The sequence below is a fragment of the Muntiacus reevesi genome, chromosome X (assembly GCF_963930625.1).
Source record: "Muntiacus reevesi chromosome X, mMunRee1.1, whole genome shotgun sequence".
NCBI classification, from domain to species: Eukaryota; Metazoa; Chordata; class Mammalia; order Artiodactyla; family Cervidae; genus Muntiacus; species Muntiacus reevesi.
Window position 1 is genome coordinate 125,814,230 of NC_089271.1, and position 23,681 is coordinate 125,837,910.

Consider the following 23,681-nt stretch of genomic DNA (forward strand, 5'->3'; position numbering starts at 1 on the left):
TTTTCACTTTCACTTTCAAGGCCTAGAATCCAGAAAACTGTGTACCTTCTGAAGAACATGCTATGGGAACCTGTAAAGAAAGAGATTAAAATTGGCCTTAGGTGCTCATTGGAATTTCAGTGGTTGTAATGACGGTGGTGGTGGTGAACAAATAAGCAGTCCTTTCCCCATACCTTCATCTTGGATGCTTAGGCAGTACTTTGTTTTGTTTTTAGTGAGTTATTCCATTCTACTTTGTAGTAGAGTTGTTTGTTATCACTTATATTACACCTGTGAGTTCCTTGGGTGCAGAGACTATGGTCTCTTCATTTCTACATTTTCTCTAGCCCCTTCTATAAATCTCGACATTGGTTTATTCAATTCATTTAGCAGATATTGATCAAATGTGTAATATATGCAAGGCACTGTGCTCATTTTAGGAATATAGAAATGAATAGAACAGATAAAAATATCCACTTTCATGGAGGTTACATTTTCGATGGGAGAAACTGGTGGCAGACAATAAACAAATAAAATATACAGTATACCATTTAGTGACAAGTTCTATGAACGACAGGAAGGAGGATGAGAAATGACATTTTTTAGTGGTTTACAATGAGAGGTTGCAAAGGCCCTGAGGTGGAATTGTGCCTGGTATTTTCAGAAACAGCAAGGAGGCTAATATTGGGTTTGCCAAAAACTTCATTCAGGTTTTTCCGTAACACTTTATGAAAACCCAGACAAGCTTTTTGGCCAACCCAGTACATCTGGAGTGGGTGACATAGGAAGAAATATCAGAGGATGAGTTTGGAGAGGTTAGGGTGGGGAGAGGTGGACATTGTAGGAGTCCATCTAGCTCACTGTAAGAATTTCAGCTTTTATTTTAAAGGACATGACTGAGTGACTGACCGGAACTGAAGGTGCCAATAATGCTTTTGAGCCAAAAAGAGATGATATGACTTAGATTTAAAAGCTTCATTCTGGCTGGAGTGTGAGGAATGTGCTATAACGAGCAGTAGTGTAAACCAGGGGATCAATTAGGAGGCTTTGGCAATAATTCTGGTGTGGTAGTGGGGAAATAGAGGATGCCTTTGGATTCTGGATATATTTCAAAGGTAGTACCAGCAGGATGAACTGATGGATTGTATGTGGGATGTGAAAGATGGGAATCAAGCATGACTTCAGAGTCTGTGGCTTGAGCAAACAGAATAATGAAGCTGCCTTTTACCAAGAAAGAGAAGACTATGAAAGAAAAGTGTGGGGAAGGGGTGGGAATCAGGAGCTCAGTTTTGAACACAATACATTTGAGATACCTTTTAGATTTCTAAGTAGACACATTGAGAAAGCTGTTGGATACTCAAGTCTGTGGCACAGGGGAGGGACCTAGGCTGGAGCTGTGAATTGAGGATTTTAGATTCAGTATGTAAGATGGCATGAACTTAGATTGTTGCTGAATCACCAGTATATATTCACTTATCTGCTTTCTCTCCAAGGATGCTCAGCTCTGATGTCAATTCAAGCAAACAAGGTGCCTCCATAGACCACTTATGGAATTTGTAGGTTCAGGAGTTAAATAGTTTTTACTATGTATGTGCCTAGAGTAGTGCTAAGTGGTATGAGGTATATAAAGATGCATAAGACTCAGAGTCTGCTTTCAAGGACCTTAATATGTGGTTAGGGAAATAAGGCCCCAACTAGTGAAACTGTTCATGCTACAAAACATTGTGTACCTTTGAATGCTCATCATCAATCTATCGGCTTTACAGAGTGATTTCAATGTTCTTTTTGCTATACATGTGATAGAAATTCCCAAAAGTGAGATACTGTAGGTGACAAAGGAGCAACCATCCAGATGTCAGTCGATTTCTTTGAAAATGCATATGGTGAAGAGCTGAAGAAAAATCAGGGAGTCATTTTCACTGCAAAATAAAATCATGGCCTTGTTTGGTTTCAAGCGAAGTTGCTTTAACATTGTATGAAAGGACCAAGTTGCAAAGTTGCAAGAGTGCAGGAAAATGATGATAAAAGAACATATAGAATGAAAATAAGCACATGTTTACAGGACTTAAAATTTTTCAGAAGACTTTGACATCTCAGATGGCGTTTGAGCTTCTCAAACTGCTCTGTGCTCAGTAAGGGGGATAATGCCTCTTCTGGTCTTAAGAGCCTTATGACTCCTAGCTCAGCGTTCTGTGGGGAAGGGGATTTCTTTCAATGATTTATCATGAAGTTTTAAATTTCTATTTCTAAACCCGATTTAGATCCTGCTGTTTCTACACCACTAGACTCACTAGAAGTGCTGTTTATATCCTCTTGGTACTATGAAGAACAAAAATTTACCACCACCTAACTCATTAAAAATGCTCTGCAAGCCCGAGGCGCAGAAGCCACAATATGAACACAAAGAGCTCAGTCCCCCTTAAGGACACTTTATTTCATGAGCCTCTCTAACTCAGATTCATTCTCTTCCTCGGAGCCCCTTTCTTAAATGCAATATTAAACCAGAGGCAAGAACGTGTTTTTTTCTGAATGTAGTTCTCTTACCAGTTTTCATTTCAAATGTAGGATGTGCTGGGTTAATATTTGTACTTCTGGCCACTTTCAAATCTTATATATATATTTTAATCTGACCACAGACTTTAGCATTAAAAACATGCACACACCTCAGAACAACGCAGTCCTTTATTTGCTTTCCATTACAAATAGTTTTGAAGGCTGTCTCTTTTTAACCTTAAGTATTTTCTGATACTGCTACCTCCAGCTTAATCCTAAATGCTTGATGAAGTATGCATGGAACACAGTGTTATTATTGCCGCAGGCTAGTTTCATGTCATGCAGTTTGTCTTTGGCTCCCCTCCTTTGATAGTATTATCAGGACCAATTGTGAATCTGCCAGATGCATTTTCTTGCAAAAGGACAAATCTAAGCAAGCTTGTGTTTTTCCATCCCTCTTTCAGGACTGCTTACACTAAAGGAGTTCCTCTTCCTTTTTTCATGAAATTGAACTTGCTTCATCAGAGATGGAGCAAACAGACTGCAAACCCTACCAGCCTCTGTCAAAAGTCAAGCATGAAATGGACCTAGCTTATACCAGTTCTTCTGATGAGAGTGAAGATGGAAGAAAACCAAGACAGTCATACAACTCCAGAGAAACTCTGCATGAATATAACCAAGAGCTGAGGATGAATTACAATAGCCAGAGTAGGACAAGGAAAGAAGTCGAGAAATCTACCCAAGGTATGTTTTTATTGGATTTTTCTAGCTAATATGATTTCTCACTAGGGAATGGTTGTGTGCATAAACTTATGTTTCGGAAACAAATTTGCTGATGTTAATGGGTTACTAATTCGTACTTCTTACATATGCTTAGTGAATCTGTTTCATGTGCCAATCCTAACTGTGGTTGTAGGTTACATGTGCTTTTTACGGATTATGCATGAGTTTGCATGCAACAATCCTCTTATCAGAACATTCAAAATTTGCCTAATCCTACAAATAGCCATTTACAGACTGAAAGATAAATAATTTATAGTAAGATGAAAAGCAAACAGCTAAGTGCTTTTCAAGCCATTGCCTATATGGGACGAAAGTCTCAAATAAATCTTCGGCATCTAAAAGAGCTGTAAAAAGGTTAGTGGACACTACCAAGCAAAGATCCAGAAAGTCTGTCGACAGAACGCTGAAACCTTGTGCAGCACAGTCCAAAGGGAAGGTAAGAAATGGTTGGAACCCCCTCTGCCACAGCCATGAAGTGGGACATATCCTTTGGACAACCTTAGTTTCTCAATTGTGGGTTGACAAGATAGTTTCTAATAAGTAGAAAACAGGTAGATAGAACTATGATTTCCTTATTTCTTTTCAGATGATAGAGAAGTGGTATTAGACCCCATTTTCACTTCATAGGAAAAAAAAAGAGATGCTGATATTGGCACTGATTACTTTTTTTAAAAAAACAATAAGTCTGTGTGGAGATTTTTTAAAAAAATGATTTGATTATCTAGATCAGTGGTTCTCAAAGCATGGACCCTGGTCCACCAGCAGCAGAATCACCTACTGACTTGTTAGAAATGCAAATTCTCAGGGACCACCACAGACCATGAAAAATTATTACAAATGAAAATTGTTTTATTGGAATCTTACATTAGAAAAATTTTAAATTGAGCCAAAATTTAAGATATTCATACCAACATTTAGATGTACACTAAATATTTATATTAACTATGTTACTAATTTTTTCAGTTCAGTTCAGTCACTCAGTTGTGTTCCACTCTTTGCGACCCCATGGACTGTAGCACGCCAGGCCTCCCTGTCCATCACCAACTCCGGGAGTGTACTCAAACTCATGTCCATTGAGTTGGTGATGCCATCCAGCCATCTCATCCTCTGTCGTTCCCTTCTCCTCCTGCCTTCAGTCATTCCCAGCATCAGGGTCTTTTCAAATGGGTCAGCTCTTTGCATCAGGTGGCCAAAGTATTGGAGCTTCAGTTTCAACATCAGTCCTTCCAATGAATATTCAGGACTGATTTCCTTCAGGATGGACTGGTTGAATCTCCTTACAGTCCAAGGGACACTCTATGGATGGAGTTTTGTGACATTGTACAGGAGACAGGGAGCGAGATCATCCCCAGGAAAAAGAAATGCAAAAAGCCACTAATGTTTTAGCTCTTAACATACTTGGTAAAAGTTTTATGTCTGTCTTTTCAAGAACTTCATTTTAGTCTTCCCTGTTTAGTCTGCTGAAGACTGCAACTTTGTTATGAGTAATTTTTTTCTTCTGCGTAACTGAAAGTTAGGAAATATTTTCATATGGGAATTTTTTTGGCTCTACTATGCTTTAAGCAATGTGTAATTACCATCAATGTTTCTCTATAAGATTGTCTTTACAAAATATGAACTTATAATTGTGAGTTGTGGCTTATAGAATCAGTGTATAGAGTGCTTGACCTAATAAAGTTGTGGATTTAAATAAGAATGCACTTCTGGTGACAGTTTGTTCTAAAAACATAAGCGATTTTCTATCGAGTCAGTATAAAGACCTAGCCAGATTTTGTCTGCATACATTGTACTTAAAATAAATTTTGAGATGAGGGAAGGTTTGTCTTCTAAAATGTCATCCTAATTTCTCTTTAATAGCCTATTATTATTCAATAAGCTTTTATTGAGCACTTGCTATGTGTCAGGCTTCAAGTCAGATGCTTGGGATGTAGATGACCATGATAGTTTCCGCTTGTAGGAAACCCATAATGTTGTGGAGAAAAAATAGACATCTGACACATCATTACACTTAAATGTAGCAGGTACATTTACAGATAAATAAAGCACTATGGAAGTACATGGGTGAAGCAGGGTCCATAGAAAAGTGATATTTGATCAATTTTTTCACATTTGAATAAGAGTTTACCAGGAAAAGGACGAGGGTTTCCCAGGTGTATGATGGTAAGAATTAGCCTGCTAATACAGAAGATGCAGGTTCGATCCCTGGGTGGGGAAGATCCCCTGGAGGAAGAAATGGCAACCTACTCCAGTATTCTTGCCTGGGAAATCCAATGGACAGAGGAACCTGGTGAGTTACAGTCCATGAGGTCACAAAGAGTTGGACATGACTGAGTGACTGTACACACGTGTGTGCACACACACACACACACACACACACACACACACACACACACACACTCAGGAAAAGGACATTCCAAGGAAGTAGGTTCTTTTCCAGTGGATCTTCCCCACCCAGGAATCGAACCCAGGTATCCTGCATTGCAGGCAGATTCTTTACCAACTGAGCTCTCAGGGAAGCCCAGAGGGTAGGTTAGCAGGTGCAAAAGCATAAAATCATGAAAAGACTTAGCATGATGAAAATTTCATTATGAAAATTGGTGCATGGGCGTCAGATCACAAAAAGTCTTACACGCCCAAGTTAGGAGTTTCTTTTTTTCCTTTACACATTTTTTAAAAAGCTTTTAAGTAATAGAGAATTTCCTGATGACTTACAATTTTTTGGATGAGAAGTGTAGAAGAGTATTGTAGATGTGTAAGCAGCAGTGTAGAAGATTGATTGCAATTGGGGGAAATTGGATGCAGGGAGACAATCTATGAAGCCACTGAATTAGCCCAGGCTAAGGATGGTGATGAATGTCTAAACTCTGGCTGTATCAGTAGAGGTGAAGAAACATATTCAAGAGGTATTAGTGTGGTAGAATTGATAAGCCTTAGTAATTGATTACTTGTCCAGTTTGAAAGAGATAACAGAGTCAAAGATGATTCTGAATTTCAAGTCAGAAAACTGGGAGGATGGTGATCCATTTACCAAGAGAAGAAAAATAGGAGGAGTGAGTTTGAAAGGGAATGAGTTTCTTTCTGAACATGTTAGGTTGAAGTTGCTTGGGTGACATCCAGGTGGATTTTCCTGCCAAGCAGTTGTTAATGTGTGTCTAGACTTCAGGAAAGATCTGGACTGTTGAAATAAATAGACTTGAGTTCACTGGTGTCTTATATAGTAGGAGATGCCTGGAGATGAATGAGATTACCCAGGGACAATGTGTAGAGTGAGACCTGAAAAAAATTAAGGACCAAAACCCGAATCTATCATCCATGAACTGAAATAAACATGTTTTCGACCTATTTTAACTACCACCATCGTTTGTTATATTGACTTCTGTCAAGTATAAAGATCCAGGAAGTGAGAGTTTGGAAAGTTAGGGTCTTCTTATCACTGACTTCATGATCTTTAGAGACACCTAGGAGGGAACATATGTGTCTCTTTAGGGGAGAAATGAATTAACCTACATCAGGCAAAATTGTGGGCCCCCGATCATCCTCTTTTTGTGAAGTCTGGAATCCTCTGTGTTATTTTGGTCCATGTATACCTTTATGTATAAGAAAATGTTCTTGATTTTTGCAAACATATGGTAGCATCTTGCATCAAACTAGCTAGAGGGGACCTGACTCATTTTTTTTATTAATCAAGGCATTTATTTTTTTTCCATTTATTTTTATTAGTTGGAGGCTAATTACTTTACAATATTGTAGTGGTTTTTGTCATACATTGACATGAATCAGTCATGGATTTACATGTATTCCCCATCCCGATCCCCCCTCCCACCTCCCTCTCCACCGGATCCCTCTGGGTCTTCCCAGTGCACCAGGCCCGAGCACTTGTCTCATGCATCCAAAAGTCTCAGAAAATCATTGAGTTTTAAAATAGGAAAGAAGAACTTAACATAAGTTTGACTGGGCACCTGCTGTAGTATCAGACACTGTGCTAGATGCCTTTTAAGCTCACTAACTGTGCGGCCTTAAGCAAGTTACTTCAGCTCTCTGAGCCTATAATGTTGACTGCAGAGTTGACTTCATCGTCATCAATACCATAATCACAATAGAAAAAATAAAAGTAGCAATAATAATAAAAGAAAACTTGAATAGTACCTGCTGTGTTCCAGGGCTCTACTAGATACTTAAATTTACTCCTCACGAATACCTTATGAGATGAGATGTTATCTCCAGTTTACCAATGAGATAACTGAGGCTCAGAGAGAAGGAACTTGCTGGTCTTTACAGCCAAGAAGTAGTAAGAGTTGGCATTGGAAATCAAGTCTATGACTCCAAAGTTTCCATTGTCCGCCGTGCTACACTGCCTCCCATTTGTACATCATGAGGTTGTTGTGAGGATTAATTGTGATCATAAGTGTGAAAGTGTTTAGGAACTCAGTAATGGTTAGTTTCCTTTCATGTGCTTCCCTAAAAGCCTTTTCAGCTTCTTTTGTGTTCAGTGACCAAGGTTTTACAAGGAGGTTTAAAAAGCCTTTGTGTTCTGATTTTCTTTAGTAAGGGGCAAATGATATGCTATATCATTCAATATTTATAATGAAATATTTCTGAGTCTTGTTTGTTTTTTCTACTTTTTAGGGAACTTACTGTGTCATTCAATTCAGGACTTGCTTGGGGAAATATTAATAAGAGGAGATACTTGATCCTATTTTAAATCTTCATATTCTTATCTTTATTTGCCAAAAAAGCAGAACCCATCCCCACTCCCACTATGTACACAGAGCACTGGATTTTAAAACCAGTTTTCTTATTTTCCAAAGGCTTTCTAATTAAGAGATGGACACTAATCTAATATCACACACAATTCTTTGCTAATAGGATGAATGAGCCTTCGGCAAGCTTATTTTATATGATTTTTGGCAGGTCTAATAGCTGGGGTACATTTCCTGGAGGCACACAGGTTAGCAGTTGTGTGAGGCTAGCAAGCAGCTCACTTCCAAGTGAGGCATCAGTTAACTAAGAAATGATTATAAAATGAATGAAAATGTGTGGATATATAAATCAAAGATAATAATTTTAGTTATGCGAATTGCCCTATGATTTTTATAATAAGTAAGATTGGTTTTGAATATAGCTGCTTTACTGAAAAGTGATTATGAGTGAGTCACCCATGCATAACAAATGGTATGAGGAAGATCTGTTACAAATCTCCTGGGATCATAGATGCTTGAGAACAGTATCTGACACAAACATTTCATTTCTTCCTTCTTAACCTCTCTTTTGTGGCTTCTCTTTCTCCTAACACCCTTTTTTGTTTGTTTGTTTTCTGCTTTCTGTATTGAAACCTAAACCTAAATCTCACATTATCGCCATCTGGTGGAAAGAAAGTAAAATTGCCAATCTGAATTTACCAAGATTACATGGAAGCAAAGCTAATCTGTCATCCATCCATCCACCTATCCTCCCATCTATCCATCCATCCCTCCCTCCCTCCCTCCCTCCATCCATCCATCCATCCCTCCATCCATTTTTTCATTTACTTATTTATGCATTAAACATTCATTTAGTGTCAAGTGTTCAGGTACTTTGCTAGGTGAATAAAGTTCATCTTGAAATAAATGGGCACAGATGAGTATTATTTTCCTCCTCATTGCCCCTGACTAATAAACCACTTCATCCCACAGCAGAAGCTGCTCAAACAATATTGCCACTTGTGGATTCAAGGTGTAGACAGAAGCTCAGGTTTGAAAAGCACATCTTGACTCTAATTTCAAGCACTTATCAGTAGTATAAACTATTGTTGGCTTATATCTAAACAATTTGGATAACAGTTCCCACAAAAATCTTGAAAGAATTCAGTCTCCAAATCTGTATTTATATGGGAAATATCACCGATGGCAGGTGTAATATAATGTAGCAAGGCCTGTAAAATGAAAATTTCAACCACATTTGATCACCTGTGATGAATTTTCTGCTGTAAGCATGTTATGCTTCTAGTTGTCACAAGTTTCTAGCATAAAAATCTATAATGACTGCCCCAAATTTTAAACCATAAGAGAAAACTAAGTTATTTAGCAACAACTCCAACTGGTTCATGTCTTTCAGCTAGTATCATTTGTTTATGAAAAGTTAATTGATAATTGGTTATTTATGTAGCATCTAAAACAGTTATGGAATATCCATGCCATTTATGCACTGTACCTGTACCTGTAGCACAGTGAACATCCCTAATCAAATCGTGGAACTCTTTCCTGCTGAGCCCAACTGTGGCCTCACATCCTTATCTACACAGTATTCTGTGCAAACACTGTCAATCAATTAGAGTTGGCAAGAGAGATGAAACCTATTTCCTACCTGTGGTCTGCTTATCTGTGCCAAGTTCTGCCAAGTTAAACTCTAAAGATACAGATGAACGAGAAGCAATCTTTCCCCTCAAAGAATTCAGGGGACATTTAGGAAGGTAGATATAAACCAGCTACAGTACTGCTATTTGATTAATGTTACAAAAGTGGTATATGTAAAGTACTATGAGCGTCTAGAACCATGTACTCTGCTTGTGGAATGATAATGATGATTATACGTGAAACATCTAACATTTATTAAGCACCAGGCACTGAGTAAGGTACTTTTGATGGATTGTGTTATTTAATCTTCCTAATATGCTATGAGGTTGGGATCATTATTATCCCTATTTTACAGATGTGTAAAGTGAGAATCAGAGATGCTAAATAACTTGCCCAGTATTACAGAGATAGTAAGTAATAGGACTGGGATATTGGAACCCAGGAAGTCTGACATTAGGTCCCACTGCTGTCACTGTATGCAGACATAGCTCCAATTTTAGATCTCAAGTTCAAGGAAATGGTGTCTCTGTGTGTGTGTGTGTAATCACCTAGAAATAGGTGGTTCCGGAAGTAGCAAGGGTAGAAAAGATCATCCAGTGAGAAGATGTACAGTCAGAAATAAAGAATGCCAAATACAATACCCCGAGAGACCTATGAATTTAAAATAATGGGTAGAAGATAAAGGCTGGTCTTGAGATGTCAGAGGAGAATCAAAGGGAAGGGGAGAGGCTTTCCAGTGGGAAGAGGTGACTAAACAGTCAAAGACTTCAGAATCAACACGTAGAATGAAAATCGAGTAAAAGCAAAAAAAAAAAGCCGCTAGAAAGTCATTGCTGGCTTTGGACCAGAGATTCTCTACCTTAGTTGGACATTAAAATTACCTGGGGTTTTACAAATCCCAGTGCCAACACTGCTCCTCAGACCAATTAAATCCAAATTTTTAGTTGTGGGACCCAGGCATTAAAAAAAAAATCCCTGAGAAGATTCCATTGTGCAATGTGCATTCAAGATGATAAACAGTTCTAATAATCTTAGAGAATGACACCAAATCACAAGGACTTGAAGAGTGAGTACAAATGAGTGTAGTGACTGGAATAAGGCTCCATTGGAGAATATTTCAGAATCTCAGGTAGAAGGAAAGGCTTTGAAAGAGTTCAGTGCTTCCTCTCAGACAGGAGGTAAATTCCAAAACGGAGTGGCAAGCATTGAATTTCATGTCTTGGATAAAGGAGAGAGAAGGCTGTCTGCTGAAAGTGGGCATCAAGTCAAGAGCTTTATATGAGTAACAAGGGAGGTTTTCAACCTGGCCAAGATGAAATGTACATACATATCTTCAGCTCAGGTGAGGCAGGACTGAAGATGGAGATGTGGAAATATTAATGACAATTAATATTATTGACCATTATATGCCAAGTGGGCTTCCCTGGTGGTTCAGATAGTAAAGAATCCACCTGCCAATGTAGGAGACCCAGGTTCGATCCCTGGGTAGGGAAGATCCCCTGGAGAAGGGAATGGCAGCCAGCTCTAGTATTCTTGCCTGGGAAATCTCATGGACAGAGGAGCTTTCGCGGGCTGCTCAAGAGGCCGCACAATGGGGTTGCCAGAGTTGGACATGACTGAGCAACTAAACAACAACATGTCAAGTAATCTGCTGAGTGGGTTCACATATCGCTTTTCTTAGGTCCTTCTCATAACCCTGTGATGTGGAGATAAGCATCATGACCCCTATTTAATAGAAGTACATAGCTTGAGTAAATAGCAGAGCTAAAATATAAATTCATGACTGATTAAAACCTATGTTCTTCCATCTACACTATTAGATGCAGCTCTAGTACATGATATCCACACTGTACTCCATGCTTTAAATATTTGTTCTCATTTGCAATAATGATTTCCAAGTAGTATTGAGTGCCAAACTGAGGTTGGAAATTCTTTATTTGGGGGGATTCCACTCTGTAATATATCTGAGGGAGATAGGATATTTTCTTTATATGTTATAATTTCTTCTTCTAATGAAAAGGGAACTCCAGACGCTCCTCCATATTGTTAGAAGTGATCTCTGTAAACACAAATCAGATTATACCATTCTTCTGAAAATCCGTCAACATCTCCCAATGCCCAGAGTAATGGTTCTTCACAGTAGAGGACAGAGGGGCAGAGGACTACTAAATGCTTTGAGAATCTGATCAAAGCTCTGAATCTTTTTTCAGAAAAAAAATGCACATACATACAATATCAGCCATGTATTTCAAGGGTTTCAGGAAGCTTGAAGTCCTTCTGTATCCGAGGGCCATGGGTTAAGATTCTCTAAGGGAATTTCATCTCCCCCTAGCTAATGCAGCGTAGATCTTACACGATTTAGTACTAAAAGTAGAAGCTACAAGGAAAAGCTTTTGAAGGTGGAAGACTCAGCCCCTGAATTTCACCTTCCCTTGGCACTGTCACCTTGATTTACTGTGCTCATCATCAACTGGGAAGTTTTCTACCTAGTGCTAAATCCACAGATGGTCTGCACTTTGTTTCTGACAAGGGAGATGATATTTCCTTATATAGACATTTATATAACACACCTCTACATACAAATGATTTCAAGTTAGGCTGATGTGTACAAAAATACATATTGTACACGTAAGTTTGGAACCTGACTTCGGAGAAGGGAAGGGAGCCAAATAGTTGCAAAAATGGAGGAAGGCTATTTACAGCAATGCACTATAGAAATCGCACCTTCATGCATCCTTCAGAAATCCTCACTTCTGTAAAACTCCCCTTTACTTTTCATCATTAAGCTATGAGTGTAGGTAGCCACATCTTTCCAGGTGGCTCAGTAGTAAAGAATCAGCCTGCCAACACAGGAGATGCGGGTCCCCTCCCTGGGTCGGGAAGATCCCCTGGAAGAGGAAATGGCAACCCACTCCAGTATTCCTGCCCAGGCAATCTCATGGACAGAGGAGCCTGCTGGGCTACAGTCCATGGAATCGCAGAGTTAGACACAACTGAATGACTAACCACACACACACATAGGTAGCCACAATCAGTCACAATTCATCACCTCCTAGATACCAAGACATTATCAAATGGTAGGATTCACCTAGAAGGGTTACATTTCAAAATAGTCCTATATAATTCTCTGTATAGATTTTAATCTATACAGCAAATTCTCTGTATAGATTCTCTATATAGATTCTTTTTTTTTCTATATAGATTCTTAAACTAACTTCATAAAACAATACACAGTTGCCGCCGCTGCTGCTGCTCCTAAGTCGCTTCAGTCGTGTCTGACTCTGTGCGACCCCATAGACGGCAGCCCACCAGGCTCCCCCGTCCCTCGAATTCTCCAGGCAAGAACACTGGAGGGGGTTGCATTTTCTTCTCCAATGCATGAAAGTGAAAAGTGAAAGTGAAGTCGCTCAGTCGTGTCGGACTCTTAGTGACCCCATGGACCGCAGCCCACCAGGCTCCTCCGTCTATGGGATTTTCCAGGCAAGAGTACTGGAGTGGGGTGCCATTGCCTTCTCTGATAGTTACCACTAATTATAGACATGTTACACAGTGTGGTTTTACCTTTGACCATTCTCTCTTATCTATGGCCACTCTTTATCCAGGAATAGCTGGGTCAGTTTCCCACTTCAGCCTTGCAGCTTTGAGGCTGCACGGTCTTTTGCTCTCAGTCCGAAAATCTCTCTTACCTCTGCACACTCATCCATTTCAACTGTCTATCCCCGAGCTCCCTTTGCTTAATACTATGTTTAACCCTTTAATGCTTCTTCCTCAATCTAGATTAAAACCTACACCACAGTATGAAGAATAATTCTGAAGTTTTCTTCATAAATAACTCTTTACACTGTGGAATTATGTATTTTCCTTTGCGGATCTACATAATTTCAGAAGTGAAAAACTGGCTTCCTGGCTGAGCATCACAGAGATGACTATGCCCTGGGAAACAAAGCAACTGTCCTCTTTTTAGGTACATAATTTGGTTCCTCTGTTTGAATTGCTTCAGCTACAGGGCAAACTCAAAGGGGATATATATACCCCGGGGGTGGTGAAAACAGGAAAAAAAAGCTTTGTTCTTTTCCTTTTTAACTCTTTAGGGCCCATTTACTATATAGTTAACTCAAAGTTAACTCAAAGGCCAGACATGGGCAAGTCAGACCATTTGAATGACAAACGGCTGAAGCAGAGAGACTACTGAAGATTGATGAAAAAGGGAGGCTGTTGAAATATAGAAGAAAGCAGTTGCTAAACCTAAAAAGTGAAGTGAAGGGGCATGGATTTAGTTCAATACCTAAAAGGGAAGCCGTGGCATCTTGAAAGGTCCATAGAATTGATTCAGACAGTATCCATGTTGCGTGTTGATTCTCTTTTATTACAAAGATTTGAACACGATTTCAGAATTGACTTTTCAAAATGTAGCTTTATATTTATGTGAACAGCAAAAGCAGTTTTAAATATCTGCAAGGGAATGACTGTGAGGGCCAACATGTCCTGTCAGGAAATCATCCTGTTAGAAAATGGTTATTCTGCTTTCTTGGTCATCTGTGATACAGAACTAGCTCCATATACAAATAAGTTCTATTTATTTTTGGCACTTTTCTTTCTCATTATAATTCTGAAAGAGTCTAGAGGTGACAGAAGATAAATCTGGAATCCCCTTGAACCTTGGAAATATTCTCATTTGAAGCCTTTTATACTAAAAGCTGAGAATTCTGCTGTCCCGTCAGTATAAACTGGACCATATGCAGTGCTATTTTGGTGCCAGTCTTTCCTGTAACATATGAAGTATTTAATTTTATTACTCTTGAGTCTTTAACTGTTTGAGCAAATGACCCTTTGTGTCTTTTTATATCGTGGAAGAAGTTAGAAATGAGCTCATAGGCAAAAAAATAAAACGAATTTAATAAGGACACACCCAAACCTTTCCTAGAATTTGAAGGTTTGAGGTAAGATTCATTTCTCTACCCCCAACTAAGACATTTATAAGGTTTCGCTACTAAAGTCCAAGTATGTCGCCTTGGTAATGGTTCAAGTCCAGAGTTTTGAGAACACTTTAAAAAATTATCACATTGACATGCAAGTAGGCTGAATGCTAACATGTCTCAAATATTGTATTCATATCAGGCATATCAATAAATAGGGTACAAAATCACCTTCACCAATTGGAAAAAAGTTATCTGTAGTGTTGAAAAATAAGAGTCACAGGAAATACAGAATGTTATTATACATTTTCTGTGTATAAATACACATGCTTATATTTTGTGATCATTATTTATATGTATATAACATAATTTATAGTTTTATACTCATAATTTATATATATATATTTAAAGAAATAATGAGGTAGATTAATTTTTAATGGAATGGCTCTGTAAATTTTTCCTATTGATTGCATTTTCTTTAACAAGATATACTTATGTATAAAAATGGAGAGACAAAAACAGAAGAGAAGCTATATGGAGTAGCATCTAAAGTTCATACATGGACACTTATGCCTCCTATTTTTCCCATAATTTCCCACTCCAAAAGCCCTAAGTTCCAAGTATGCTCGACAAGTGTTAGTGGCTGGCAAGCTATGTTCCTAAATTGTTTCCCTCACACACACCAGAGAACAATATAGCTGATTTCTGCTATATCCACCCCACTGCCAGGTCTGTCAGTCAGCATGCTCTCTCCAAACCACACTATGATTGGTGGGGTCAGTATATGTGGTCAATGGGCTATGGAATCTATCAGGTGTATGGATATTTGACTTAAAAACACAAGTGGGCTAGCTATGCTATCTTTTCTGCCGCCGTGCTTTGGGAATTAACTTTAGAGCATAGAACAATATTTGACAGATTATAGGTGTTTGATGAATATTAAATGTGTTGCACTTAGCATTTCTCTTCTGGTGAGGTAAATTTGTAAGAGGCTCAAATTTGAATTTTGGCCACCTTGATTGCTATGTATCTCTTTTACTTTTCATAGAAGAGTATTTGATAGTTTTAGTATATGATGTTTTGTCTGAATGGTTTCTAGTCTTTGCCATACCATAAATAACAAGTTTAGATAAAATTGAAATGTAAGTTCTAAACCTTTTGCAGTTAACAGTTAGCCTAAAATTTATTGACAAAAAGCTGTTTAAAATATGTGAGTTTTCTTTTTATTCCATGCCTTAGTTTGTAGAGTTGAATTTAGCTGAGGAATTGGTGTAAGTGACTTTCTGTGGATGAGGAGGGTGTTACTCTGATCAGTTACTTCCAGTCTTACTGTACTAGACTATGGTTGCAAAAGCCAATGAAGAGTGGCCTCGGTGTAGAAATAAAGAAACAGAAAGCTCAGAGGTGACTTTGTGTTGTTTATCAATGCCAGCTGCCAGTGGTGAATGGAGAGGGAGATAACTTCAATTAAATGAGACTCCCTAGTAGTTAGAATTTTAATTGTGGTTCTACTGTACTAATAGGATGACCTAGAAGGTTGATTTGCAATTCTTATTTGCACATATTTAAATATTGTCAGATTGAAATGCACATTTCAATGTAAAGTTTGGAGCCCACGTTGTTAGAATTCTGCCTTCCTAAGAACACTGTGGAGGGCTGTTGTCCTGGATTTGTAATCTTATGTGATGTCCAGATTCAACAAGAGTGCCATCAGAAAGTTACCTTTTCAACACCCGAAACAAACTCTCATAAGTCATTCTCTTGGTAGAACACTTGAACTTCTGCTAAAATAACGCTTAAAAAAAAATAGAAGCTGTAAAAGGAACCCAATTAAGCAGTTTTTATTACTCAGGTTCTGAACCAAAGTTCAAAGCACTTAAAATTGAATCACAAGGCTGCCAAGGACCTTCAGAGAACATGCCTTCAGGCAGGACGACACTAAACCTACCCCTCTATGAGTTTTGTGAAATTTGATTCTATTTCAGTTGTCACCAAGCTTCTATGGTAGTGCAATGTGTTCATTTTTTTCTTCCCCATGTAAGCACAGCAATTCTAATTATTCATCCTTTATACCCTAAGTCTCACCAGAGTTCAACTCAGTACTCATTGTTTTCCAGAGGAGGCATTCAATAAGTATTTATTGATTATTGATTTTGAAGGCATCAAGGAATTTCTACCATTTTCTAGTGTTTGACAATGTATACTGCTAAGCGTTTTTTTTACCAGAATTCCACAGAGAGAACTTTAAACCCTATTCGCCTTGTCCTGTCCTTGAAGATTATGGAGTAAAACCAGATGTCATTAACCAGTAACTGGACATTTTTATATAGTGCAGTATTTGACACATAGTGAATCAGTCATTGAACAAATACTTATACATTGAATTAAAAAGTTGAATATCTTGGTTTTGATGTATTTGGTGATGAATTATTCAGGATGGTATAAGAGAAAAAAGAATACTGAAGTAACAATGATTTAAATTCACATTGCTCTTTTATTTAATAGCCTAGCAGACCATCATTACAGAACAAATGCTTAGTAACTGTTTCCTTAAAGAATGAATGCATTGAATTGAGCTAATGAAGCTTTGAACGCCCCTTCCCCTGCAGCCCTCTCAGGCATTTCCGCAGACCTTCCATCCTGCCTCAAACAAGACTCTCCTCTGAGGCCACTATTTCTCATTCAGCCACTTTCTTAGAGCTACTCTTTACTTTCTCACACTCCACAAACCTCGGTTCCCACTGCAGCACTAAAATCCTTATGTTAGAAACCAACAAACCTCAGTAAAACAAAAGTTCTTCTCCTTTGTGTTGTATACCATCCAGCTATACCACTTTACCAACCCTACCATCGTGGTCCCTTATTTCTTTATGGTTTTTGGAGCTGATAAAATTCCTCCTGTTGATTCCAAATGTTGGTGGAGCCCTAGGTTCACGTGGACCAGCTTTCATCTATGGCCCAAGTATTGTTATAAACCTGCTCTTCCCCTCTCCTCACCTGGCGAGGTCCTGCTCCACCTTCAGGCCTCCATCTGGATACTGCCTGCCCTGGAGAGCTTTTCTTGGTCCTGTGAAATCTCGGTTTGATTCCCCCCTGATCTACAGCACTCAGTACATATTCCTACCAAAGCACCAATCACTCTTAATTGTAATTGACTATTAACTTGTTTATTTCACCAGCTAAACTGTGAACTTCTTGGGGGCAGGGACTCTTGTCTTTTTTTTTTCCTCTTGTAGACTTTGCTATGTAGGTAAGTTCTGAAGACATAATTTTTCTTTCAATAAGGTAACTTCTACAAGGTTTTGTTTCTCTTATGTAAAGTGAAGATAATATTTGCTTACTGTGGTACAGAGGATCACCTGAGATTGTATACATAAATCATTCTGAAAGCTGCTGGGACACAAATATTATTCCCAGTTGTCAAATCTTTTCACAGGTGCCTTCCACTCACAGAATGCCAATTACAATCATTTTCAGATAGTCATTTCCTGCCCATTCTTAGGATCTAGGAAGTTGTGTCACTGGAAATAACATGAAAATGAATGAAGTAGAACTTTATGCATGGGAATAAGGGTGCATGCTATGGCCACACCAGTGAGTCTGAGTTCATTGAGAAATGTAGAATCTCATCCATTTGCTTTGTAACTTAACTCTATGGATGAGCAACAGCAGTAGTGGAAACAGGTTTAACAAAAACTTCTTGGTTCTGTCACAGTGACTGTAAGATCTCCAATTAAACTGCTGTGGAACGTCTGAGAATGGTTTTCAGATCTTCTTGAGAATATTTCTGCTAAAAACGACATGGTTAATATCAGATAATAAAATTTTTTAAAACTGAAAGAGTGCTGAAAGTTGCTTAGTCATGTCTGACTCTTTGCGACCCCCTGGACTGTGGACCATACAGTCTGTGGAATTCTCCAGGGCCAGAATACTAGAGTGGGTAGCCGTTCCCTTCTCCAGGTGATAGTCCCAACTCAGAGATCAAACCCAGGTCTCCTGCACTGCAGGCGGATTCTTTACCAGCTGAGCTACTAGTAAAAAGTACTGCTGAAAATCTAATTTCTAACATCCATCTTTTTCAGTATTGTAGTCATGCATAGTAACCAATTAGATTAGAAGAGTCTTATTCTGCTATAATCTACCAGAAGCATCATGGCTTTTGTTACATTGTATGTAGGTCTCTCCACACTATCCAAAGTAGTTAGCATGTATTCCCTCTAATACTTGCTGATGACGTTGACCTCAAAGATGGGGCTCTTAGTGACCTTTCAACAGAAGATGAGTCTTAGCCTGTTGGGTTCTTCATCACCTTTCATTGCCTTCATGCCACAAACCCATTTGAAATGTTGTATGACCCAATCTCATTCAGTTAGTATCATTGCACACTCATATATATATTCAAAACTCTGTACATATTAATGGGTCTGTTACGTTGGGAGTTCCCAGAAACTGTTAAAAATTGAATACATTTATCTGAACACTTCCCTTTGCTGGTAGAATATAGGAGGCACATTCTATTGATGTTGTAGTTTGAATAAATGGAAATATTGCTCTTTATTATCCTAACGGCCTTCCTAACTAAGCATCCACTGGATTATTTTACCATTTAGTCTACTCAGAGTGAGAATGGGAGAGTTTCTAATCTTCTAGGGGATTTTTCTTTCTTCCTTGAAAGGTTATGATAACTAGAATTGGTAGCTCATAAAAAGCCCAAATCAATATTGCCATTGACTTAATCCTCTTAAGAGGCTTAACTTCATAGGTGACTTCTGAAAAGCAGAAACAAAACAGAAATCAGTCTCTGGTGAGTTCTCAAGTTTAAAATAAAGTTGAAAGCTGCTGCAGAAAAATGCTTCTAGGCTAACAAAGACAGCAGGGTGGGACTCAGTAGACAATTATATTCCAGCAAATAAATGCTCCTATTTTCCCATTCTCAAGAATAATGAGACCTAATGTTTATTATGTGTCATACACTGTGCTAAGCATGAATTTTAAGACAACCCTATGACATTTTGACATACTTATAATCCCAGTTTACAGGTGATGAAACTAAGACTTAGGAAAGTTCTCTTTCCCAATATGACACATCTAATAAGTGTGTTGAATTGAGACTTGAACATATGTTTGCTGGATACTAAAGGTCATGTTCTTAATCAATATACTATATACAAAATTCATTCATAAGATATAGTAGTTGATATGCAAATAGGTCTGTAATAGAAGATGGTGCTCCTTACCTACCATTAGAAGTATTTGTATGACTTTGATGTAGGGAAACACCCTGTGCATTCTGCTCTTTAATGTCAGGAATCCACTGTGATTAGCATCAGGCCAGTATGCCTGTGCAAGACTGTAGTGTATGCTGTGGCCATATGACAGTGTTCCTTTCTTTGTCAGAATAGCTATCTAGAATTAAGATCAAATTCTTGACATTATTCTTTCTAGCATTATGCTCTAAGTACTTGAATTAACTGAGCCAGAAGTAATGTACTCATTGATAAACAATTTATTCCAGCCTTTAGTTTAACAGCCTTTCTTCTTTTGAAATTCATACCATCTGACTTTTCTTTTCGCCTTCCTTCCAACTCATTAAAGTGGTTTCTTAATCTACAGACTACCGACAGGCGTTTTTCAATATCTGAACGTTGCATCATTTCATTCTCTACTAACAATCTACATGAAGCCCAACATTTAGGTTACCAATACTTCTGATGTCTAAGCCTTAAAGTTCTTTGATGTCCTTAGCAAATGCAGTTGTCAGGATCACCAAGGCCTCCACGTTGCTAAATTCAGTGGTCAGTTCTTAGTTCTCATCTTGACCTTTCAGCAGCATTTGACACCATCGATCATGCCTCCTTCCTGTTCACTTGGTTTTCAGGATATCTATATTCTTCTGAGTCATCCTATGCTGCTCTGTTGGATCTTCCCCATCTTTCCAACCATGAAACCTTGGGAGCCTCAAGACTTTGTCTCTTTTCTTTGATACACTTATTCCCTTGGTCCTGTTATTTTGTCTCATGATATTAATATCATTTATATGCTGGAAAAAATTCACAGTTCTGGTTTGGAACTTTCCCATCATATTCAGATTCGTATATCCAGCTGGCTATTTTTCATCTCCACTTGGGTGGCTGATAAGTATCTCAAACTTAACATATCTGTACCAGACACCTCTTGTTCTCCACCACACATTCTCTCATCCAAACTTTTTATTCCAGCCGTTGCTACAGATACCAGCTGTGTGCATATGTACACTAACACTAGCTCATCTCCTGCCTTTTCTGCTACCTCTGTGCGGAATGCCTGTGGCCACTCAGTCTGCAGCATGTGTAAACCTGGAAGTATGAGAGAGTTAATATAGAATAGGACAACCCCTGACCTAAAAGAGACAGGAAGTCAGTCGTGAATGCCTCTCCCTTCTAAGTTCAAGCAGATGGTCTTCCAGGCATTTTTCCTTGGAGGGTCTCCAGTAAGAGTAAGCATCAGTTACCCATAGCTGCAACCAGCTCAAAACCTCACCCTTCGATTGACTTTCCTTACTCCTCTGTTTCAGGAATGATCCTCCATTCCTGTTTGGGCATCACTTCCCAAAGTTCACTCCTGACAACAGAATCTCTTGTCTCAGGTTCTGCTTTTTGGGGAAAACTGACTGAGATGTTATTCAAAAGCAAACCCCTAATCCTCCCTCCAAAAGCTGACTTCTCTATCTCAGATTATGACAGCTCTTTCCAGGGTCTCTTATCAAAATCCTTGCTGTGGTCACTAACCTCTTCTGTTTTATCAGGAGACCTTGTCATCTCTACCTTCAAAATATATTCAGAATCTTAATTTCTTTCACTTCCTCTGTGACTGTCCAAGTCTAAGCCAGTCTCATTTCTCATATTGATTTTTGCAGTAGTTTTCTAACCTTTGTCCCTGCTTCTGCCCTTGTACCCCTACATTTATTCTCAATATAATTGTCAGAATGATAATTTTAAAACCTAAGGCAGATCATGCGCACCACCCCCCACCCCATCACAAACTGCAGTGGCTCCCCATCTCACTCAGAACACCAGCGTCTACATGATGCGGTCTTTCTTTACATTTGTGACCTCGCTTACTACTAACTCGTTTACTCCTCCTGCTAACAACACATTAGCCTCTGTGATGGTTCTCAATACAGGCATTTTTCTGCCCTAGGGCCTTTGCAGTTGCCATTTCCTCTGTCTGGAATGTTCTGCCCCTTAATAATTCCCAGGTTTTATATGCAAAACAGAAAAAGAGACACAGAAGTACAGAACAGACTTTTGACCTCTGTGGGAGAAGGTGAGGGTGGGATGTTTCGAGAGAACAGCATGTATATTATCTATAGTAAAACAGATCACTAGCCCAGGTGGGATGCATGAGACAAGTGCTCGGGCCTGGTGCACTGGGAGGACCCTGAGGAGTCGGGTGGAGAGGGAGGTGGGAGGGGGGATCGGGATGGGGAATACGTGTAACTCCATGGCTGATTCATGTCAATGTATGACAAAACCCACTGCAATGTTGTGAAGTAATTAGCCTCCAACTAATAAAAATAAATGGAAAAAAAAATTTTTTTAATGAAAAAAAAAAAGAAATTTGCTAAGAGAGTAAATCTCAAGTGTTCTCAACACAGAAAATAGCAACTATGGAAGATGATGGATATGTTAATTAATGTGATTGTGGTATCATTTTACAATGTATGCCTATGTCAGAACATCATGCTATATACCCTAAATAAAGACAGTTTTTATTATCCAAAAAAAAAATAATAATAATTCCCAGGTTTGCTCTTTCACCTGATGCAGGTCCATACTCAAATGTCACCTCAGTGTGCGTTTCCTGACCATGCTACTGAAAATTAAAATCTTCCCCACATATGCTCCTTTTCTGCTTTTTTTTTTCATAGTACTTATCACTTAGGTGACTGTATTATTTATTGTCCAAGCTGGGACATTTTTAAAAGTGGAAGAGTGCACTAGGGAAAAAAAAAAACACACACTGGAACCACAAGTATAAACAAAGACTGTCTGAGACCAAGTGAGTTACTATGGTCATCTTTCTTATCACCATCTGACATACTATTTTGCTTTTTTAAAATTTATATTTTATATATTTATTCTTACTATGTGTCTATAAGATAAAATAATTAAATACACATTGACTTATGTTTTTACTGCATTTTATTTTGCTCATTTATTTTCTATCTCCTCCACTAGAATTAAGTCCTCTGGGAACAGGAAATTTTTGTCTGGTTTGATTTCTTTTGAATCCTCAAAACATTGCCTGGAACATACTAGGCATCTGATAAATATTTATTGAATTAAGGCAAACCCACTGGATGAGTATCTGGTACATAGTTAGCTCTCAATAATTATAAGTTATTGTATCAATACTTATTATTTATCATCAAAGACAAGTAAGTGCTTTTAGCTCTGACAGAGAATGGCGTTTTTTGGGTGGCATTTACTCTATTTTATTTGTTCTTCAGTAAAATTTTCATGGGCCACCTGTATAAAGATGCTTGCAACTGCCAAATAATTTTTATTGAAATGGTCTGTTCTCCAGTTTTTTAATCAAGATGCCCTATAGTTGGGTGACTTATAATCCTTTGTGATTCATGACATACTGATGAATTGTTCTTTTATATGTCAAGGCAGATAAAAAATTTAGCTGGTATAATCTGATATGAAGTTTGTGCTTTAAAATATTGGATTATTTTATTTAAAGACCAGAGGTGAACACTTAAAAAACAATGCTTGAACTTCTAATTATAATAAAAAGTAACACATCTCTTGTGCATTTTATCCAGTTGGGGAATGTGGCTAAAAATATCTTAGAAGAGTGATTTTGAGTTCTTTCAGTAGAATTCTAGAAATGCAAATTCAGATAATTATAATGATCAATCATTTACTGGTATGTTAATTTCTTAATGCAGTCAATTTATCAGCAGCAGGTTTTTCCTAATTCTAAAGAAGCAACACTTAATTCTCTTTTTACTGATTAATTGTGGAGAATTATAGTTCTGGCAGTTGACAAAGGGATTTACATGCCTTGCTTCAATACCATTCAAGACATAGGTAAATAAGAAAAGTAAACAATTCATGAGAAGTGGAAACATAATTAACAGCAATCTTATGAATGTTTGTCTCCTCTTTTGAAAACCTTGGTAAACTAC

General features: G+C 38.2%; 1 protein-coding gene across 3 annotated transcripts in view; it reads left to right on the forward strand.

Moving 5' to 3' along the window:
* Positions 1–2,999: 2,999 nt before the first annotated feature.
* The window catches only part of TENM1 (teneurin transmembrane protein 1), a 612,361-nt gene continuing 591,679 nt past the window's right edge, over positions 3,000–23,681 (forward strand). For all 3 annotated transcript variants that reach the window (XM_065915017.1, XM_065915018.1, XM_065915019.1), the window contains exon 1: positions 3,000–3,216. In XM_065915017.1, the coding sequence (XP_065771089.1) occupies positions 3,000–3,216 (217 nt within the window). The remainder of the gene's footprint in view (positions 3,217–23,681) is intronic.